General features: G+C 38.7%; 1 protein-coding gene across 1 annotated transcript; it reads left to right on the top strand.

The window, feature by feature from the left end:
- Positions 1–704: 704 nt before the first annotated feature.
- Positions 705–26,137, top strand: FOSB (FosB proto-oncogene, AP-1 transcription factor subunit). The gene is given in 5 exon segments (XM_088463612.1): positions 705–809; positions 24,537–24,562; positions 24,564–24,816; positions 24,903–25,010; positions 25,742–26,137. Coding segments are annotated over 5 exon segments (888 nt in total).
- The last annotated feature ends 615 nt before the right edge of the window (positions 26,138–26,752 follow it).

Below are 26,752 nucleotides of genomic sequence, written 5' to 3'. Positions count from 1 at the left end.
TTGGAGCACAGAGCATCCCCCCCTGTGTGACACTTGGAGCACAGAGCATCCCCCCCTGTGTGACACCCGGAGCACAGAGCATCCCCCCCTGTGTGACACTTGGAGCACAGAGCATCCCCCCCTGTGTGACACCTGGAGCACAGAGCATCCCCCCCTGTGTGACACCTGGAGCACAGAGCATCCCCCCCCTGTGTGACACTTGGAGCACAGAGCATCCCCCCCTGTGTGATACCCAGAGCACAGAGCATCCCCCCCTGTGTGACACTTGGAGCACAGAGCATCCCCCCCTGTGTGACACTTGGAGCACAGAGCATCCCCCCCTGTGTGACACTTGGAGCACAGAGCATCCCCCCCTGTGTGACACCTGGAGCACAGAGCATCCCCCCCTGTGTGACACTTGGAGCACAGAGCATCCCCCCCTGTGTGATACCCAGAGCACAGAGCATCCCCCCCTGTGTGACACTTGGAGCACAGAGCATCCCCCCCTGTGTGACACCTGGAGCACAGAGCATCCCCCCCTGTGTGACACTTGGAGCACAGAGCATCCCCCCCTGTGTGATACCCAGAGCACAGAGCATCCCCCCCTGTGTGACACTTGGAGCACAGAGCATCCCCCCCTGTGTGACTGACACCCTTTCCTCCCCCTGTGACAGTCCCGGCGATGCAGCATCGGGAGTAAGATCGGGATAACTCCCTCGGAGGACATGTACCAGGGCTACGACTCCTCCAGCTCCTCCCCCTCCGCAGACTCTCATTATCTCTCTTCCGTGGAATCTTTCGGGAGCCCCCCGGCAGCCGCTGCCCCACAGGTGAGTCTGAAGTCACTGCCCGGGAGGGGTTAGTATAATAAGTATCATCTACACCTGTAATATCCCCCCTTACTCACACTCACCTGTCACTGTAATATCCTCCCTTACTCACACTCACCTGTCACTGTAATATCCCCACCCCTTACTCACACTTACCTGTCACTGTAATATCCCCCCTTACTCACACTCACCTGTCACTGTAATATCCCCCCTTACTCAAACTCACCTGTCACTGTAATATCCCCCCTTACTCACACTTACCTGTCACTGTAATATCCCCCCTTACTCACTCATCTGTCACTGTAATATCCCCCCTTACTCACACTCACCTGTCACTGTAATATCCCCCCTTACTCAAACTCACCTGTCAGTGTATTATCCCCCCCTTACTCACACTCACCTGTCACTGTAATATCCCCCCTTACTCACACTCACCTGTCACTGTAATATCCCCCCTTACTCACACGTCACTGTAATATCCCCCCTTACTCACACTCACATGTCACTGTAATATCCCCCCTTACTCACACTCACCTGTCATTGTTATATCCCCCCCTGACTCACTCACCTGTCACTGTAATATCCCCATCCCTTACTCACACTCACCTGTCACTGTAATATCCCCTCCTTACTCACACGTAATTGTAATATCCCCCCCTTACTCACACTCATCTGTCACTGTAATATCTCCCCCCTTACTCACACTCACTTGTCGCTGTAATATCTCCCCCCTTACTCACACTCACCTGTCACTGTAATATCCCCTTCTTACTCACACTCACCTGTCACTGTAATATCCCACCTTACTCACACTCATCTGTCACTGTAATATCCTCCCTTACTCACACTCACCTGTCACTGTAATATCACCCCCTTACTCACACTCACCTGTCACTGTAATATCCCCATCCCTTACACTCACCTGTCACTGTAATATCCCCACCCCTTACTCACACTTACCTGTCACTGTAATATCCCCCCTTACTCACTCACCTGTCGCTGTAATATCCCCCTTACTCACACTCACCTCTCACTGTAATATCCCCCTTACTCACACTCACCTGTCACCATAATATCCCCCCTTACTCACACTCACCTATCACTGTAATATCCTCCCGCTTACTCACACTCACCTGTCACTGTAATATCACCCCCTTACTCACACTCACCTGTCACTGTAATATCCCACCCTTACACTCATCTGTCACTGTAATATCTCCCTTACTCACACTCATCTGTCACCATAATATCCCCCCTTACTCATACTCACCTGTCGCTGTAATATCTCCCCCCTTACTCACACTCACCTGTCACTGTAATATCTCCCCCCTTACTGACACTCACTTGTCGCTGTAATATCCCCTCCCTTACTCACACTCACCTGTCACTGTAATATCCCCCCCTTACTCACACTCACCTGTCACTGTAATATCTCCCCCTTACTCAAACTCATCTGTCACCTACTCCCAATACTACTGGAATAGCTATATATATATATAAACTGCTGTCCCTGATGAAGGGGGGAACCCTGAAACGTTGGACTAAATAAAGGGCAGTTTTCAGATGTGAATAAGACTACTGAGTGCTGTCCTATATTCATTCTATATGGAGTAACCACTATACTCTGGAAAGGCACCGTAGCAAGCACTGATATTACCCTAAATGTGAGTGTCGGGTTTATATGCACGTATCTATCTCATATCTATCTATCTATCAATCTCTTATCTATTATCTATCTATCTATCATTTATCTCATATCTATCTATCATCTCTCATATCTATCTATATATCTCATATCTATCTCATGTCTATCTATCTATCTATCATCTATCTCATTATCTATCTATATATCTCATATCTATCTATCATCTATCTCATTATCTATCTATATATCTCATATCTCATATCTATCTATCATCTATCTCATTATCTATCTATATATCTCATATCTATCTATCATATCTCATATCTATCTATATATCTCATATCTATCTATCATATCTCATTATCTATCTATATATCTCATATCTATCTATCATATCTCATATCTATCTATCATATCTCATTATCTATCTATATATCTCATATCTATCTATCATATCTCATATCTATCTATCATCTATCTCATTATCTATCTATATATCTCATATCTATCTATCATATCTCATATCTATCTATCATCTATCTCATTATCTATCTATATATCTCATATCTATCTATCATCTATCTATATATCTCATTATCTATCTATCATATCTCATATCTATCTATCATATCTCATATCTATCTATCATCTATCTATCTATATATCTCATATCTATCTATCATCTATCTCATTATCTATCTATATATCTCATATCTATCTATCATCTATCTCATTATCTATCTATCATATCTCATATCTATCTATCATATCTCATATCTATCTATCATATCTCATATCTATCTATCATCTATCTTTCTATATATCTCATATCTATCTATCATCTATCTATATATCTCATATCTATCTATCATATCTCATTATCTATCTATATATCTCATATCTATCTATCATATCTCATATCTATCTATCATATCTCATTATCTATCTATATATCTCATATCTATCTATCATATCTCATATCTATCTATCATCTATCTCATTATCTATCTATATATCTCATATCTATCTATCATCTATCTATATATCTCATTATCTATCTATCATATCTCATATCTATCTATCATATCTCATATCTATCTATCATATCTCATATCTATCTATCATCTATCTATCTATATATCTCATATCTATCTATCATCTATCTCATTATCTATCTATATATCTCATATCTATCTATCATCTATCTCATTATCTATCTATCATATCTCATATCTATCTATCATATCTCATATCTATCTATCATATCTCATATCTATCTATCATCTATCTCATTATCTATCTATCATATCTCATATCTATCTATATATCTCATTATCTATCTATCATCTATCTCATTATCTATCTATATATCTCATATCTATCTATCATATCTCATATCTATCTATCATCTATCTCATTATCTATCTATATATCTCATATCTATCTATCATATCTCATATCTATCTATCATCTATCTATATATCTCATTATCTATCTATCATATCTCATATCTATCTATCATATCTCATATCTATCTATCATATCTCATATCTATCTATCATCTATCTATCTATATATCTCATATCTATCTATCATCTATCTCATTATCTATCTATATATCTCATATCTATCTATCATCTATCTCATTATCTATCTATCATATCTCATATCTATCTATCATATCTCATATCTATCTATCATATCTCATATCTATCTATCATCTATCTTTCTATATATCTCATATCTATCTATCATCTATCTATATATCTCATATCTATCTATCATATCTCATTATCTATCTATATATCTCATATCTATCTATCATATCTCATATCTATCTATCATATCTCATTATCTATCTATATATCTCATATCTATCTATCATATCTCATATCTATCTATCATCTATCTCATTATCTATCTATATATCTCATATCTATCTATCATCTATCTATATATCTCATTATCTATCTATCATATCTCATATCTATCTATCATATCTCATATCTATCTATCATATCTCATATCTATCTATCATCTATCTATCTATATATCTCATATCTATCTATCATCTATCTCATTATCTATCTATATATCTCATATCTATCTATCATCTATCTCATTATCTATCTATCATATCTCATATCTATCTATCATATCTCATATCTATCTATCATATCTCATATCTATCTATCATCTATCTCATTATCTATCTATCATATCTCATATCTATCTATATATCTCATTATCTATCTATCATCTATCTCATTATCTATCTATCATCTATCTCATTATCTATCTATATATCTCATTATCTATCTATCATATCTCATATCTATCTATCATATCTCATATCTATCTATCATCTATCTTTCTATATATCTCATATCTATCTATCATCTATCTATATATCTCATATCTATCTATCATATCTCATTATCTATCTATATATCTCATATCTATCTATCATCTATCTCATTATCTATCTATCATCTATCTCATTATCTATCTATATATCTCATTATCTATCTATCATATCTCATATCTATCTATCATATCTCATATCTATCTATCATCTATCTTTCTATATATCTCATATCTATCTATCATCTATCTATATATCTCATATCTATCTATCATATCTCATTATCTATCTATATATCTCATATCTATCTATCATATCTCATATCTATCTATCATATCTCATTATCTATCTATATATCTCATATCTATCTATCATATCTCATATCTATCTATATATCTCATTATCTATCTATATATCTCATATCTATCTATCATCTATCTATCTATATATCTCATATCTATCTATATATCTCATATCTATCTATCATCTATCTCATTATCTATCTATATATCTCATTATCTATCTATCATCTATCTCATTATCTATCTATATATCTCATATCTATCTATCATCTATCTCATTATCTATCTATATATCTCATATCTATCTATCATCTATCTATCTATATATCTCATATCTATCTATATATCTCATATCTATCTATCATCTATCTTTCTATATATCTCATATCTATCTATCATCTATCTATATATCTCATATCTATCTATCATATCTCATTATCTATCTATATATCTCATATCTATCTATCATATCTCATATCTATCTATCATATCTCATTATCTATCTATCATATCTCATTATCTATCTATATATCTCATATCTATCTATCATATCTCATATCTATCTATATATCTCATTATCTATCTATATATCTCATATCTATCTATCATCTATCTATCTATATATCTCATATCTATCTATATATCTCATATCTATCTATCATCTATCTCATTATCTATCTATATATCTCATTATCTATCTATCATCTATCTCATTATCTATCTATATATCTCATATCTATCTATCATCTATCTCATTATCTATCTATATATCTCATATCTATCTATCATCTATCTATCTATATATCTCATATCTATCTATCATCTATCTCATTATCTATCTATCATATCTCATATCTATCTATCATCTATCTATCTATATATCTCATATCTATCTATCATCTATCTCATTATCTATCTATCATATCTCATATCTATCTATCATATCTCATATCTATCTATCATCTATCTATCTATATATCTCATATCTATCTATCATATCTCATATCTATCTATCATCTATCTCATTATCTATCTATATATCTCATTATCTATCTATCATATCTCATATCTATCTATCATCTATCTCATTATCTATCTATATATCTCATTATCTATCTATCATATCTCATATCTATCTATCATCTATCTCATTATCTATCTATCATATCTCATATCTATCTATCATCTATCTCATTATCTATCTATATATCTCATTATCTATCTATCATATCTCATATCTATCTATCATCTATCTCATTATCTATCTATATATCTCATTATCTATCTATCATATCTCATATCTATCTATCATCTATCTATCTATATATCTCATATCTATCTATCATCTATCTCATTATCTATCTATCATATCTCATTATCTATCTATATATCTCATATCTATCTATCATCTATCTCATTATCTATCTATATATCTCATATCTATCTATCATCTATCTATCTATATATCTCATATCTATCTATATATCTCATATCTATCTATCATCTATCTCATTATCTATCTATATATCTCATATCTATCTATCATCTATCTATCTATATATCTCATATCTATCTATATATCTCATATCTATCTATCATCTATCTCATTATCTATCTATATATCTCATATCTATCTATCATCTATCTATCTATATATCTCATATCTATCTATATATCTCATATCTATCTATCATCTATCTCATTATCTATCTATATATCTCATTATCTATCTATCATCTATCTCATTATCTATCTATATATCTCATATCTATCTATCATCTATCTCATTATCTATCTATATATCTCATATCTATCTATCATCTATCTATCTATATATCTCATATCTATCTATATATCTCATATCTATCTATCATCTATCTCATTATCTATCTATATATCTCATTATCTATCTATCATATCTCATATCTATCTATCATCTATCTCATTATCTATCTATATATCTCATTATCTATCTATCATATCTCATATCTATCTATCATCTATCTCATTATCTATCTATCATATCTCATATCTATCTATCATCTATCTCATTATCTATCTATATATCTCATTATCTATCTATCATATCTCATATCTATCTATCATCTATCTCATTATCTATCTATATATCTCATTATCTATCTATCATATCTCATATCTATCTATCATCTATCTATCTATATATCTCATATCTATCTATCATCTATCTCATTATCTATCTATATATCTCATATCTATCTATCATCTATCTCATTATCTATCTATCATATCTCATATCTATCTATCATATCTCATATCTATCTATCATATCTCATATCTATCTATCATCTATCTCATTATCTATCTATCATATCTCATATCTATCTATATATCTCATTATCTATCTATCATCTATCTCATTATCTATCTATATATCTCATATCTATCTATCATCTATCTCATTATCTATCTATCATATCTCATTATCTATCTATATATCTCATATCTATCTATCATATCTCATATCTATCTATCATCTATCTATCTATATATCTCATATCTATCTATCATCTATCTCATTATCTATCTATCATATCTCATTATCTATCTATCATATCTCATATCTATCTATCATCTATCTCATTATCTATCTATCATATCTCATATCTATCTATATATCTCATTATCTATCTATCATCTATCTCATTATCTATCTATATATCTCATATCTATCTATCATCTATCTCATTATCTATCTATCATATCTCATTATCTATCTATATATCTCATATCTATCTATCATCTATCTATCTATATATCTCATATCTATCTATCATCTATCTCATTATCTATCTATCATATCTCATATCTATCTATCATATCTCATATCTATCTATCATCTATCTATCTATATATCTCATATCTATCTATCATATCTCATATCTATCTATCATCTATCTCATTATCTATCTATCATATCTCATATCTATCTATATATCTCATATCTATCTATCATCTATCTCATTATCTATCTATCATATCTCATATCTATCTATCATATCTCATATCTATCTATCATCTATCTATCTATCATATCTCATATCTATCTATCATATCTCATATCTATCTATCATCTATCTCATTATCTATCTATCATATCTCATATCTATCTATATATCTCATATCTATCTATCATCTATCTCATTATCTATCTATCATATCTCATATCTATCTATCATATCTCATATCTATCTATCATCTATCTATCTATCATATCTCATATCTATCTATCATATCTCATATCTATCTATCATATCTCATATCTATCTATCATCTATCTATCTATCATCTATCTCATTATCTATCTATCATATCTCATATCTATCTATCATATCTCATATCTATCTATCATCTATCTATCTATATATCTCATATCTATCTATATATCTCATATCTATCTATCATATCTCATTATCTATCTATCATCATATCTCATATCTATCTATCATCTATCTCATTATCTATCTATCATCTATCTCATTATCTATCTATATATCTCATATCTATCTATCATCTATCTATCTATCATATCTCATATCTATCTATCATATCTCATATCTATCTATCATATCTCATATCTATCTATCATATCTCATATCTATCTATCATATCTCATATCTATCTATCATCTATCTCATTATCTATCTATATATCTCATATCTATCTATCATCTATCTCATTATCTATCTATATATCTCATTATCTATCTATCATATCTCATATCTATCTATCATCTATCTCATTATCTATCTATCATATCTCATATCTATCTATCATATCTCATATCTATCTATCATATCTCATATCTATCTATCATCTATCTATCTATCATATCTCATATCTATCTATCATATCTCATATCTATCTATCATATCTCATATCTATCTATCATCTATCTATCTATATATCTCATATCTATCTATCATATCTCATTATCTATCTATCATCATATCTCATATCTATCTATCATATCTCATATCTATCTATCATATCTCATATCTATCTATCATATCTCATATCTATCTATCATCTATCTATCTATATATCTCATATCTATCTATCATATCTCATATCTATCTATCATCTATCTATCTATATATCTCATATCTATCTATCATATCTCATATCTATCTATCATCTATCTCATTATCTATATATCTCATATCTATCTATCATCTATCTCATTATCTATCTATATATCTCATATCTATCTATCATCTATCTATCTATATATCTCATATCTATCTATCATCTATCTATATATCTCAGATGATAGATAGATATGAGATATATAGATAGATAATGAGATAGATGATAGATAGATATGAGATATATAGATAGATAATGAGATATGATAGATAGATATGAGATATGATAGATAGATATGAGATATATAGATAGATAATGAGATAGATGATAGATAGATATGAGATATGATAGATAGATAATGAGATAGATGATAGATAGATATGAGATATGATAGATAGATATGAGATATGATAGATAGATATGAGATATGATAGATAGATATGAGATATATAGATAGATAATGAGATAGATGATAGATAGATAATGAGATAGATGATAGATAGATAGATGATAGATAGATAGATAATGAGATAGATGATAGATAGATAATGAGATAGATGATAGATAGATAGATATGAGATATGATAGATAGATATGAGATATGATAGATAGATAATGAGATAGATGATAGATAGATATGAGATATGATAGATAGATATGAGATATATAGATAGATAATGAGATAGATGATAGATAGATATGAGATATGATAGATAGATATGAGATATGATAGATAGATAATGAGATAGATGATAGATAGATATGAGATATGATAGATAGATATGAGATATGATAGATAGATATGAGATATGATAGATAGATATGAGATATGATAGATAGATATGAGATATGATAGATAGATAATGAGATAGATGATAGATAGATATGAGATATGATAGATAGATATGAGATATGATAGATAGATATGAGATATGATAGATAGATATGAGATATATAGATAGATAATGAGATAGATGATAGATAGATATGAGATATATAGATAGATATGAGATATATAGATAGATAGATGATAGATAGATATGAGATATATAGATAGATAATGAGATAGATGATAGATAGATATGAGATATGATAGATAGATAATGAGATAGATGATAGATAGATATGAGATATGATAGATAGATATGAGATATGATAGATAGATATGAGATATGATAGATAGATATGAGATATGATAGATAGATAATGAGATAGATGATAGATAGATAATGAGATAGATGATAGATAGATATGAGATATGATAGATAGATATGAGATATGATAGATAGATAGATGATAGATAGATATGAGATATATAGATAGATAATGAGATAGATGATAGATAGATATGAGATATGATAGATAGATAATGAGATAGATGATAGATAGATATGAGATATGATAGATAGATAATGAGATATATAGATAGATAATGAGATAGATGATAGATAGATATGAGATATGATAGATAGATATGAGATATGATAGATAGATAATGAGATAGATGATAGATAGATATGAGATATGATAGATAGATATGAGATATGATAGATATATCTCATTATCTATCTATCATATCTCATATCTATCTATCATCATATCTCATTATCTATCTATATATCTCATATCTATCTATCATCTATCTCATTATCTATCTATCATATCTCATATCTATCTATCATCTATCTATCTATATATCTCATATCTATCTATCATCTATCTCATTATCTATCTATCATATCTCATATCTATCTATCATCTATCTCATTATCTATCTATATATCTCATATCTATCTATCATCTATCTCATTATCTATCTATATATCTCATATCTATCTATATATCTCATATCTATCTATCATCTATCTCATTATCTATCTATCATATCTCATATCTATCTATCATATCTCATATCTATCTATCATCTATCTCATTATCTATCTATCATCTATCTCATTATCTATCTATCATATCTCATTATCTATCTATCATATCTCATATCTATCTATCATATCTCATATCTATCTATCATATCTCATATCTATCTATATATCTCATATCTATCTATCATATCTCATATCTATCTATATATCTCATTATCTATCTATATATCTCATATCTATCTATCATCTATCTCATTATCTATCTATATATCTATCTCATATCTATCTATCTCACATCTATCTATTTATCTCATATCTATCTATATACACACATTATCTGGTGTATCTATGTACATGTGTTATGTCTCCCTCACTCACAATATCGAGAGAGAGAACGAGAGAGAGAACGAACATATTAGAGATGTGCGCCGACCCTCGTGTTTTGGATCTGGATTTTTTTTTCTTATAAAACCAGCTAAAATCACATAAAATGGGCCTGTTTTTGATCCTACTGTATAATTAACCCCAATAACATCTATTTCCAGTAATTTCCAAACAATTTTGACCACCTCATAATATTATTTGCTTCATCTAGTTAAGGCCAAAAGGTTGCATCCAGCTAGCTGGCTGACTAAGCTAAGTGACACAGTGGGCGGCACTAACATGTGGCAGTTCAGCTTCTAAGTTCCAATACGGATACAGTGTGTTATACAGTGTGTTATATAGTGTGGGTTGGATACACCAATAGTGCACTTACTGTAACAGCAGTGTCGGCAGAGCGGGGTTGCTGACGGTGTCCTCAGTACACGGAATGACAGTGCTGCGGTGCTGGCAGTGTCCTCAGTGAAGGGTACCAGTGATGTTGGCAGTGCAGGGGTGCCAGCGGTGTCTTTAGTGCAGGTTTGCTGACTGTGTCGGCAGTGCAGGGGTGTTCTCAATGCAGGGTGCCGGCGGTATCGGCAGAGCGGGGGTGCCAGTGGTGTCCTCAGTGCAAGTGTGCTAACGGTGTCGGCAGTTCTCAGTGTGGGAGTGTCAGCAGTGTGGGGGTCGCTGACGGTGTCCTCAGTACGTGGGGCAGCAGTGCAGCGAGTGATGCTGTCGGTGGGAGTGCCGGCGGCGTCTGCAGCGGGGGATGGCGGGCGCCATCTTCTTTTTCTCTCTCTCTCTGTGCATTATCAATGGGCTTAACACTGATTGGCTGAGAGCCATGACAGACAGCTCTCTCAGCCAATTAGCTTTAAGCCCGCTCAAAACAAAACCTTGCGACCCGACAGCGGGGTTGTGAGGTTTTGCCTTGGGTGAGGGATCCGGGGAAGGCAGAGATCCGAGCTTTGCTCGGATCCCCGAAATTCGGATGGGTTCGGATCTCTGAGATCCGAATCCGCTCATCTCTAATACATACATATATACACATACATTCATACATACTGAGGTATAGCTCTACTCACATACATTGAATTTATGAACAAATTGTACTGACCATGGGTGAACAAACTGCGTACTATGGGGACACTACTGTATATAGAGTACTGCGTAATATGTGGACACTACTGTATATAGAGTACTGCGTAATATGTGGACACTACTGTATATAGAGTACTGCGTCATATGTGGACACTACTGTATATAGAGTACTGCGTACTAAGTGGACACTACTGTATATAGAGTACTGCGTAATATGTGGACACTACTGAGTAATGCGTCATATGTGGACACTACTGTATATAGAGTACTGCGTAATATGTGGACACTACTGTATATAGAGTACTGCGTACTATGGGGACACTACTGTATATAGAGTACTGCGTACTATGGGGACACTACTGTATATAGAGTACTGCGTAATATGTGGATACTACTGAGTAATGCGTCATATGTGGACACTACTGTATATAGAGTACTGCGTAATATGTGGATACTACTGAGTAATGCGTCATATGTGGACACTACTGTATATAGAGTACTGCGTCATATGTGGACACTACTGTATATAGAGTACTGCGTACTATGTGGACACTACTGTATATAGAGTACTGCGTACTATGGGGACACTACTGTATATAGAGTACTGCGTACTATGTGGACACTACTGTATATAGAGTACTGCGTACTATGGGGACACTACTGTATATAGAGTACTGCGTAATATGTGGACACTACTGAGTAATGCGTCATATGTGGACACTACTGTATATAGAGTACTGCGTAATATGTGGACACTACTGTATATAGAGTACTGCGTAATATGGGGACACTACTGTATATAGAGTACTGCGTAATATGGGGACACTACTGTATATAGAGTACTGCGTACTAAGTGGACACTACTGTATATAGAGTACTGCGTAATATGTGGATACTACTGAGTAATGCGTCATATGTGGACACTACTGTATATAGAGTACTGCGTAATATGTGGATACTACTGAGTAATGCGTCATATGTGGACACTACTGTATATAGAGTACTGCATCATATGTGGACACTACTGTATATAGAGTACTGTGTACTATGTGGACACTACTGTATATAGAGTACTGCGTAATATGTGGACACTATTGAGTAATGCGTCATATGTGGACACTACTGTATATAGAGTACTGCGTCATATGGGGACACTACTGTATATAGAGTCCTGCGTACTATGTGGACACAACTGTATATAGAGTACTGTGTACTATGTGGACACTACTGTATATAGAGTACTGCGTAATATGTGGACACTATTGAGTAATGCGTCATATGTGGACACTACTGTATATAGAGTACTGCGTCATATGGGGACACTACTGTATATAGAGTACTGCGTACTATGTGGACACTACTGTATATAGAGTACTGCGTACTATGGGAACACTTCTGTATATAGAGTACTCCGTACTATGGGGACACTACTGTATATAGAGTCCTGCGTACTATGTGGACACAACTGTATATAGAGTACTGTGTACTATGTGGACACTACTGTATATAGAGTACTGCGTAATATGTGGACACTATTGAGTAATGCGTCATATGTGGACACTACTGTATATAGAGTACTGCGTACTATGGGGACACTACTGTATATAGAGTACTGCGTACTATGGGGACACTACTGTATATAGAGTACTGCGTACTATGGGAACACTTCTGTATATAGAGTACTCCGTACTATGGGGACACTACTGTATATAGAGTACTGCGTACTAAGTGGACACTACTGTATATAGAGTACTGCGTACTATGTGGACACTACTGTATATAGAGTGCTGCGTAATATATGGACACTACTGTATATAGAGTAATGCGTCATATGTGGACACTACTGTATATAGAGTACTGCGTACTATGGGGACACTACTGTATATAGAGTACTGCGTACTAAGGGGACACTACAGTATATAGAGTACTGCGTACTATGTGGACACTACTGTATATAGAGTACTGCGTAATATGTGGACACTACTGTATATAGAGTACTGCGTCATATGTGGACACTACTGTATATAGAGTACTGCGTACTATGGGGACACTACTGTATATAGAGTACTGCGTACTATGGGGACACTACTGTATATAGAGTACTGCGTACTATGGGAACACTTCTGTATATAGAGTACTCCGTACTATGGGGACACTACTGTATATAGAGTACTGCGTACTATGGGGACACTACTGTATATAGAGTACTGCGTAATATGGGGACACTACTGTATATAGAGTACTGCGTACTAAGTGGACACTACTGTATATAGAGTACTGCGTAATATATGGGGACACTACTGTATATAGAGTACTGCGTACTATGTGGACACTACTGTATATAGAGTACTGCGTACTATGTGGACACTACTGTATATAGAGTACTGCGTACTATGTGGACACTACTGTATATAGAGTACTGCGTACTATGGGGACACTACTGTATATAGAGTACTGCGTCATATGTGGACACTACTGAGTACTGTGTAATATATGGACACTACTGTATATAGAGTACTGTGTAGTATATGGACACTACTGTATATAGAGTACTGCGTACTATGGGGACACTACTGTATATAGAGTACCGCGTAAGATGTGGACACTACTGTATATAGAGTACTGCGTAATATGTGGACACTACTGTATATAGAGTCCTGCGTACTATGTGGACACAACTGTATATAGAGTACTGTGTACTATGTGGACACTACTGTATATAGAGTACTGCGTAATATGTGGACACTACTGAGTAATGCGTCATATGTGGACACTACTGTATATAGAGTACTGCGTAATATGTGGACACTACTGTATATAGAGTGCTGCGTACTATGGGGACACTACTGTATATAGAGTACTGCGTACTATTTGGACATTACTCTATATAGAGTACTGCGTAATATGTGGACACTACTGTATATAGAGTACTGCGTAATATGTGGACACTACTGTATATAGAGTACTGCGTACTATGGGGACACTACTGTATATAGCGTACTGCGTAATATGGGGACACTACTGTATATAGAGTACTGCGTACTATGTGGACACTACTGTATATAGAGTACTGCGTAATATGTGGACACTACTGTATATAGAGTACTGCGTACTATGTGGACATTACTGTATATAGAGTCCTGCGTACTATGTGAACAAAACTGTATATAGAGTACTGCGTAATATGTGGACACTACTGTATATAGAGTACTGCGTAATATGTGGACACTACTGTATATAGAGTACTGCGTACTATGTGGACACTACTGTATATAGAGTACTGCGTACTATGGGAACACTACTGTATATAGAGTGCTGCGTACTATTTGGACATTACTCTATATAGAGTACTGCGTAATATGTGGACACTACTGTATATAGAGTACTGCGTAATATGTGGACACTACTGTATATAGAGTACTGCGTACTATGGGGACACTACTGTATATAGCGTACTGCGTAATATGGGGACACTACTGTATATAGAGTACTGCGTACTATGGGGACACTACTGTATATAGAGTACTGCGTACTATGGGGACACTACTGTATATAGAGTACTGCGTACTATGGGGACACTACTGTATATAGAGTACTGCGTAATATGTGGACACTACTGTATATAGAGTACTGCGTAATATGTGGACACTACTCTATATAGAGTACTGCGTAATATGTGGACACTACTGTATATAGAGTCCTGCGTACTATGTGGACACAACTGTATATAGAGTACTGTGTACTATGTGGACACTACTGTATATAGAGTACTGCGTAATATGTGGACACTACTGAGTAATGCGTCATATGTGGACACTACTGTATATAGAGTACTGCGTCATATGGGGACACTACTGTATATAGAGTACTGCGTGCTATGGGGACACTACTGTATATAGAGTACTCCGTACTATGGGGACACTACTGTATATAGAGTACTGCGTACTATGTGGACACTACTGTATATAGAGTGCTGCGTACTATGTGGACACTACTGTATATAGAGTACTGCGTAATATGTGCACACTACTGTATATAGAGTACTCTCATATTTGGACACTACTGTATATAGAGTACTGTGTAATATGTGGACACTACTGAGTAATGCGTCATATGTGGACACTACTGTATATAGAGTACTGCGTAATATATGGGGACACTACTGTATATAGAGTACTGCGTAATATGTGGACACTACTCTATATAGAGTACTGCGTAATATGTGGACACTACTGTATATAGAGTCCTGCGTAATATGTGGACACTACTGAGTAATGCGTCATATGTGGACACTACTGTATATAGAGTACTGCGTAATATATGGGGACACTACTGTATATAGAGTACTGCGTACTATGTGGACACTACTGTATATAGAGTACTGCGTACTATGTGGACACTACTGTATATAGAGTACTGCGTACTATGTGGACACTACTGTATATAGAGTACTGCGTACTATGGGGACACTACTGTATATAGAGTACTGCGTCATATGTGGACACTACTGAGTACTGTGTAATATATGGACACTACTGTATATAGAGTACTGTGTAGTATATGGACACTACTGTATATAGAGTACTGCGTACTATGGGGACACTACTGTATATAGAGTACCGCGTAAGATGTGGACACTACTGTATATAGAGTACTGTGTAATATATGGACACTACTGTATATAGAGTACCGCATCATATTTGGACACTACTGTATATAGAGTACTGTGTAATATGGGGACACTACTGTATATAGAGTACCGCGTAATATGTGGACACTACTGTATATAGAGTACTGTGTAATATGGGGGACACTACTGTATATAGAGTACTGCGTAATATGTGGACACTACTGTATATAGAGTACCGCGTAAGATGTGGACACTACTGTATATAGAGTACTGCGTAAGATGTGGACACTACTGTATATAGAGTACCGCGTAATATGTGGACACTACTGTATATAGAGTACTGCGTACTATGGGAACACTTCTGTATATAGAGTACTCCGTACTATGGGGACACTACTGTATATAGAGTACTGCGTACTATGGGGACACTACTGTATATAGAGTACTGCGTACTATGGGGACACTACTGTATATAGAGTGCTGCGTACTATGGGGACACTACTGTATATAGAGTACTGCGTAATATGTGCACACTACTGTATATAGAGTACTCTCATATTTGGACACTACTGTATATAAGTACCGCGTAAGATGTGGACACTACTGTAATATAGAGTACCGCGTAAGATGTGGACACTACTGTATATAGAGTACCGCGTAAGATGTGGACACTACTGTATATAGAGTACCGCGTAAGATGTGGACACTACTGAGTAATGCGTCATATATGGACACTACTGTATATAGAGTACTGCGTAATATGTGGACACTGCTGTAGAGTACTGTGTAATATGTGGACACTATATAGACTGCGCTGGGTAATACGCATTGCTCTACTGTGTATATGCATATTATGTGGGCACTATATACGGTACTGTGTAATATGTGGGCACTATAATAGAGCATTGGATAATATGTGGGCACTATATAGAGCTTTTGCTTACTATGTGGGCACTACACAGAGCGATGGGTAATATGTGGACTCTTTATACAGCACTGCGTAAAATGTCTGCACTATATAGAGTGCCAAGTAATATGTGAGCAATATACAGAGCAATGGTAATATGCGGGGGGATCGGTATGATTTACCGCCGGAAGACCGGCACCAGTGAAGATCCCTACTGCCCTAAAGGTAAGTATAAACTAACCTAACCCCACCCCTACCTTAAGGGTGCCTAACCCTAACCCCCCTTTTCCCGCTGCCTAACCCTCCCGGGAGGGGGTGCCTAACCCTAACCTCCCCCTGGGAGTGCCTAACCCTAACCTCCCCCTGGGGGTGCCTAACCCCCCTTCCCCTAGCCTAACCCTAAGTCCCCCACGGGCGCCCATAACCTAACCATCCCCTGCACGGATGTCCGCACCCGGCTTACCTTCGATCGGGATGTCAGGCTCCCGGTGTAGGTAAAATGACAGGCATCGGGATTTCGACGCCTGTCAGTAAACCCTTGCCGGGAGTAGACAGTCGGGATGCCAACGGTCGGCATTTAGACCGTCGACATCCCGACTGCATAACTATGTGAGCACTATACAGAGCGTTGGGTAATGTGGGCACTATTTAGACTGCTGCATATGTATATAAAGCATACGTAATATGTGGGTACTATATAGAACGCTGCTAAGTATAGAGATATAAACAGCTAAGTCCTGGTACGTAGCAAGAAGTATAAAATAATGGGGGTCTCATCAACACTCACAGATGCCGTCACTAATCGCTGACAGCTCCCCACAGTTCTACACCACAATACTGATGGGTTTTATTCCAGAAAAATAAAGATTCCATAAATCTACTGTGATTCATAATGACTGATCCCGACAGCATCTGATACTGGTCAATTTATATGGAGAACGCGCAACCCAAGCACCGGTGAGGAGTTACACGGGGAACGCGCGCCCCAGACGCCGCTGAAGAGTTACACGGGGAACGCGCGCCCCACACGCCGCTGAGGAGCTACTATGGGAACGCACGCCCCGGACGCCGCTGAGGGGTTACGCGGGGAACGCGCGCCCCGGATGCCGCTGAGGGGTTACGCGGGGAACGCGCGCCCCGGATGCCGCTGAGGGGTTACGCGGGGAACGCGCGCCCCGGATGCCGCTGAGGGGTTACGCGGGGAACGCGCCCCGAACGCCGCTGAGGGGTTACGCGGGGAACGCGCGCCCCGGATGCCGCTGAGGGGTTACGCGGGGAACGCGCGCCCCCGGATGCCGCTGAGGGGTTACGCGGGGAAACGCGCGCCCCGGACGCCGCTGGTTACATTACTGTTAATGCTTCTAGAACTATGAGCCCAGCAGGCAGCTTCTCTAATGCAATAATTTGCTAATAACTAATGTAGAATTACAAGTCCCAGCATGTCGACCCCTAATGCAGGCAGGGCAGGCTGTGAGGTACAACAAGTCCCAGCACACCCCCCTGCTGTATATGTGTACGCCGTGCCCGCAGCCGTCAGTCATCGCTGCGGGGGTGGGCGGGGCTGACGCACGCTGACGCCGGAGAGCTATTTTGGAACGCAGCGTAGTGAGGACGCGGGGACGTAGGTTCTGACGTCAGACAGGGGGTGGGGTGAGGGAGCCACGCCTAGTGCCGATGCAGAGAGAGCTCAGGGCGGCTGCTGTATATAATGAGGATAGGAGCCCCCTGTGCAGCGTTACTACACTGAGAGGGAAGTGGCTCAGTGGGTAAAGGATGTGGCAGCGGTTCCCTATTGCACAGTACTATACAAAGTGGCTCAGTGGGTAAAGATCCCTCAGACTGTTGGAGAAGCTGACATTGGGATGTGGCAGCGGTTCCCTATTGCACAGTACTATACAAAGTGACTCAGTGGGTACAGCTCCCTCAGACTGTTGGATAAGCTGACATTGGGATGTGGCAGCGGTTCCCTATTGCACAGTACTATACAAAGTGACTCAGTGGGTACAGATCCCTCAGACTGTTGGATAAGCTGACATTAGGATGTGGCAGCGGTTCCCTATTGCCCAGTACTATACAAAGTGACTCAGTGGGTACAGATCCCTCAGACTGTTGGAGAAGCTGACATTAGGGTGTGGCAGCGGTTCGCTATTGCACAGTACTATACAAAGTGGCTCAGTGGGTACAGCTCCCTCAGACTGTTGGATAAGCTGACATTAGGATGTGGCAGCGGTTTCCTATTGCACAGTACTATACAAAGTGGTATTGCACAGTACTATACAAAGTGGCTCAGTGGGTAAAGATCCCTCAGACTGTTGGGGAAGCTGACATTGGGATGTGGCATCGGTTCTCTATTGTACAGTACTATACAAAGTGACTCAGTGCGTTCAGATCCCTCAGACTGTTGGATAAGCTGACATTAGGATGTGGCAGCGGTTCGCTATTGCACAGTACTATACAAAGTGACTCAGTGAGTACAGATCCCTCAGACTGTTGGAGAAGCTGACATTGGGATGTGGCAGCGGTTCCCTATTTGCACAGTACTATACAAAGTGGCTCAGTGGGTACAGATCCCTCAGACTGTTGGATAAGCTGACACTAGGATGTGGCAGCGGTTCCCTATTGCACAGTACTATAGAAAGTGGCTCAGTGAGTAAAAGGCCCTCAGACTGTTGGATAAGCTGACACTAGGATGTGGCAGCGGTTCCCTATTGCACAGTACTATAGAAAGTGGCTCAGTGAGTAAAGGGCCCTCAGACTGCTGGATAAGCTAACATTGGGATGTGGCAGCGGTTTCCTATTGCACAGTACTATACAAAGTGGTATTGCACAGTACTATACAAAGTGGCTCAGTGGGTAAAGGACCCTCAGACTGTTGGATAAGCTGACATTAGGATGTGGCAGTAACTGCTGCAATCAGTGTGCACGTGCTGCAGAACAGATAAATCATTGTCCTGAAGAGCTGACATTCAAATCACTCAGCTACTTTATGATCAAGTCATTAGTGTCTTAGATCCTGTGAGTTAGCTGCTTCTTGCAGAATCCATATTACCCTCTGGTAAAGCATCCAGGTGCGCGCTCCTAATACTGTCACCGCCCGCATCAATTACACACATGTACTCCCTGTGTCTGATGCATCATTCTAAATTCAACCCTATTGGTTATTTCCCCGTAGGATTATTACATTGGGTAATAAATACTAAGGTTAGAAATAGTGAGTTCCATTTATACTATGACTTGTACCTATTACCCTCACTCCCACATTCCACCCCTAGTACCTATTACCCACACTCCCACATTCCACCCCTAGTACCTATTACCCACATTCCAACCCTAGTCCCTATTACCCTCACTCCCACATTCCACCCCTAGTACCTATTACCCACACTCCCACATTCCACCCCTAGTACCTATTACCCACATTCCAACCCTAGTACCTATTACCCACACTCCCACATTCCACCCCTAGTCCCTATTACCCACACTCCCACATTCCACCCCTAGTCCCTATTACCCATACTCCCACATTCCACCCCTAGTCCCTATTACCCATACTCCCACATTCCACCCCTAGTCCCTATTACCCATACTCCCACATTCTAGGTTCTGTACTTATTACACATACTCCCACATTGTAAGTCCTGTAATTATTACACATACTCCCACATTCTAGGTTCTGTACTTATTACATATATCCCAAATTTCAACCCTAGCACCTTTTACCCTATTACATATTAACCATACTCCCAAATTGCAGCTATAATACTTCTTAGCTATACTCCTAAATTCTAACCTTATTACTTATTGTCCAAACTCCCAATTCTAACTCTAGTACCTATAACTCATACTCCCTATTTATAATTCTAATACTACTTATCTATACTCCCTATTTATACACTGAAATCCTAACCCTGGAACCCATTACCCATACACTGAAATCCTAACCCTGGAACCCATTACCCATACACTGAAATCCTAACCCTGGAACCCATTACCCATACACTGAAATCCTAACCCTGGAACCCATTACCCATACACTGAAATCCTAACCCTGGAACCCATTACCCATACACTGAAATCCTAACCCTGGAACCCATTACCCATACACTGAAATCCTAACCCTGGAACCCATTACCCATACACTGAAATTCTAACCCTGGAACCCATTCACTGAAATCCTAACCGTGGAACCCATTACCCATACATTGAAATCCTAACCCTGGAACCCATTACCCATACACTGAAATCCTAACCCTGGAACCCATTACCCATACACTGAAATCCTAACCCTGGAACCCATTACCCATACACTGAAATCCTAACCCTGGAACCCATTACCCTTACACTGAAATCCTAACCCTGGAACCCATTACCCATACACTGAAATCCTAACCCTGGAACCCATTACCCATACACTGAAATCCTAACCCTGGAACCCATTACCCACACACTGAAATCCTAACCCTGGAACCCATTACCCACACACTGAAATCCTAACCCTGGAACCCATTACCCACACACTGAAATCCTAACCCTGGAACCCATTACCCATACACTGAAATCCTAACCCTGGAACCCATTACCCATACACTGAAATCCTAACCCTGGAACCCATTACCCATACACTGAAATCCTAACCCTGGAACCCATTACCCATACACTGAAATCCTAACCCTGGAACTCATTACCCATACACTGAAATCCAAACCCTGGAACCCATTACCCATACACTGAAATCCTAACCCTGGAACCCATTACCCATACACTGAAATCCTAACCCTGGAACCCATTACCCATACACTGAAATCCTAACCCTGGAACCCATTACCCATACACTGAAATCCTAACCCTGGAACCCATTACCCATACACTGAAATCCAAACCCTGGAACCCATTACCCATACACTGAAATCCTAACCCTGGAACCCATTACCCATACACTGAAATCCTAACCCTGGAACCCATTACCCATACACTGAAATCCTAACCCTGGAACCCATTACCCATACACTGAAATCCTAACCCTGGAACCCATTACCCATACACTGAAATCCTAACCCTGGAACCCATTACCCATACACTGAAATCCTAACCCTGGAGCCTTTTACCATACTCCCTATTTCTAGTTCTAATACTTCTTATGCACAATCCCAAATGCTAATGTTTGTACTCATTGCCCATACTCCCAAATTATAACTTTTGTACTTATTAACCATCCTCACAAATTGTAGCCCAAGTAACCATTACCCGTTCTACCATATTCTAACCCTAGAATTTATTATTTATACTCCCACATTCTAATTTCTGTACTTATTACCCATAATCCCACATTCTGTCCTGTACTTATTACTCCTATCCCCTATTTCTAGTTCTAATACTTCTTATCTATACTCCCAAATTGTAACCTTTGTACTCATTGCCCATACTCCCAAACCCTACACTAGTGTGAGCATCAGAAGCTCGGCATCCAGCATAGGTGTCAGCCATCAGATGCGATGGGAAAATTACTTTTATCTTTATTACAGCTTCTGATGTCTATTCCTACTCTGTGACTTGTATGTATTACACATACTCCCAAATTCTAGCCCTAGAACTTGCTATCCATATTCCCAATTTATAGCCCTAGTAGTTATTGTCCATGCTCCAAAATTCGAACCCTAGTACTTATTACCCTTGCTTCCAAATTCTAACTCTAGTACTTCTTAGCTATACTCCTACATTTTAACCCATTGCACTTATTACCCACATTTCAAAATTCTAACCCTTGTACCTATTACCCATACTCCCACATGTTAACCAATTACTTATTACCAATACTCCCACATTCTAAGACTTGTTCTTTTTGCCTTTACTTCCACATTCTTAGCTACTTCTTAGCCATAATTCCAAATTTTAACTCTAGAAATTAAACATCATCTGTCTCCTCCGTGGTGTGGCCATCTGTCTCCTCCGTGGTGTGGCCATCTGTCTCCTCCGTGGTGTGGCCAACTGTCTCCTCCGTGGTGTGGCCATCTGTCTTCCCCGTGGTGTGGCCATCTGTCTTCCCCGTGGTGTGGCCATCTGTCTTCCCCGTGGTGTGGCCAACTGTCTCCTCCGTGGTGTGGCCATCTGTCTCCTCCGTGGTGTGGCCATCTGTCTCCTCCGTGGTGTGGCCATCTGTCTTCCCCGTGGTGTGGCCATCTGTCTCCTCCATGGTGTGGCCATCTGTCTCCTCCGTGGTGTGGCCATCTGTCTCCTCCGTGGTGTGGCCATCTGTCTCCTCCGTGGTGTGGCCATCTGTCTCCTCCGTGGTGTGGCCATCTGTCTAATCCGTGGTGTGGTCATGTCTCCTTTCTGGTGTGCCCATCTCTCTCCTTCATGGTGTGTGGCCTTTCTGGTGTGATCATCTCTCTCCTCTTTGTTCTAGGAGTGTGTGGCCCTATGTGATGTCCCCCCCCTTTGTCCCAACCGTTACGGCCATCACCAGTAGTCAGGACCTCCAGTGGCTGGTCACCCCCACTCTTCTCTCCTCCATGGCTCAGTCCCAACCAACACCAGGGCCATCTCTTGACCCATATGACCTCCCAGGCCCCAGCTATGCCTCACCTTCTGGATCGACTTTTGGCCCAGCTCAGTCCGCTGCTACCTCTGGACAAGAGGAAACCCGTCCTACTCGTGCACGGGGCAAAAGGACCAGGGAGGAGGCCGTAAGTAGAGATGTAGTGAAAGGAATGGATTGTTCTTGTTTTTTTGTGCCACCTGTTACATGGTGAAAACCTCTCTCTTCATACAGCTGACTCCCGAGGAGGAGGAGAAGAGACGCGTACGCCGGGAAAGGAACAAATTGGCTGCTGCCAAATGCCGAAACCGAAGACGAGAGCTGACTGATAGACTGCAGAGTGTAAGTATCTCATCTCAAAAAAGCTTGCTATCAACCATTCACATTTCAGAGAGTGAAGGGGTTTTGTTATTCTCAGCGGCTGGTCACTAGTGGTGTTCAGAACTGATTATGAGACCTATGATGTCACTCTTAATGTTATTTAAATCTACACTGGGTTCTTCTGACTGAGTTTACTGGTATGCCCTGACCAGATACAGGAGACGCTGTTTACAGTTAGAGAAGTACTGAGGCATGAGATGACTTCGCTACAGGGAGGCAGATAGGTAATGGCAGCAGAGACTGGAAGCAAGCTGATTGTTTCCAAAGATCGGTGAGGAATGCTATCAAGGCATGAGAATGACAGTAGATCCCGGTTTGGGTGTGTTTCCCCTCTGCTTAGGTGTCTCACCATGGTCAGAGATGACATTCATTCATCTTTATAGTAAAAACAGAATCAGTAGACTTTGCAGGTAATGAATGCATCATGGATCCTTCTTAACTGATTTTCGGTGCATTCGGTTCTTATTAAACTGTCCATCTGACCTGACAAGGTATTATAAAGATGAAAGAATGTCCATGGTTAGATCCGTTCTCTGTGTTTTGCGAAAGTGGAGGCAAGGTCCCAGAACAAGTGTGTATGTGCTTTGTTGATGGAAATGATAGGATCATAGTGACAGAGGTAACATTGATGGATGGGCCTTAGAATATAGCCGTGTTCCTCACTTAATGTCTGTCCTTTATTCCACCTGCAGGAGACTGATCTCTTGGAAGAGGAGAAGTCTACTCTTGAAGCAGAGATCGATGAGCTTCGAAGACAGAAGGAACAGTTGGAATTTGCACTTCTCTCCCACCAATCGGGATGTAAACTGTCCTATGAGGACCCTGACCTGCCCCCCACCGACCCAGCTGCATCTTTCCCTCACGGAGGACTCCTGCCCTCGTATCCCCCCCAGCCGGAGGTATCATTCCCTGTCTGTTTGCCCCCACTACCGGACTCAGACTGTGTCCCCGGCGTGGGATCTTACACATCTTCATTTGTGTTCACCTCCCCAGAGGGAGGAACCTGTGGAAGCCGGTACCAGCGCAGCAGTGGAAGTGAGCGCTCATCCTCCGACTCACTCAGCTCCCCCTCACTCCTGGCACTCTGAGACATGAATTTCATTCCTCCGTTCTCCATCCAGATCCTCTCTCTTCTACTCATCTAGGGACCTTCGTTCTCCACTCTCTCTCCTCCAGGTATCTTCATGGCCAACTGAGCCTGCCATGGATAAAACACCCCCTCCCCCCTCTTCCCTGCCCTCTCACACACTTGTGGACTTGCTGGTTCCAAGTTTACTGCTACCCGGCTTCCATAGTCTATCTGGTCTTTTATTAAAGGAAAACTATAGCTGATGTATTGAAGATCTAATTGCTACACTCACACATATATACTATATATATATATGTTAGCAGGGGGGATAATTTTCTATATTCTCTCCTGGTTTCCTCTCCTACAAATATCAGAGATGCAGCTGGAAGCCATTTAATATTATATTATTTACTCATCTTTAATCTCCGCTAGAGTTTCCCCTTAATCTATGAAACAATGCCTCCAGTATCCGCCTCTTCCATCTCAATTTATATCTCTTTGGCTCTATGGCCTCTTCTCTATCATCCCTATATTTGTGAACATAACCTCTCATACCCTCATTGTGTAAGTGTGTGGTGGGCTGAGTGCTGTCAAGAAGACTTCGCCTTGCCACATTCCACTTCGAAGACCAGCA

The sequence above is a fragment of the Taudactylus pleione genome, unplaced genomic scaffold, assembly GCF_031769625.1.
Source record: "Taudactylus pleione unplaced genomic scaffold, aTauple2 ptg001420l, whole genome shotgun sequence".
Lineage (NCBI taxonomy): Eukaryota > Metazoa > Chordata > Amphibia > Anura > Myobatrachidae > Taudactylus > Taudactylus pleione.
Note: the sequence above shows the minus strand (reverse complement) of the source record. Positions and strands in the feature narration are given on the sequence as shown.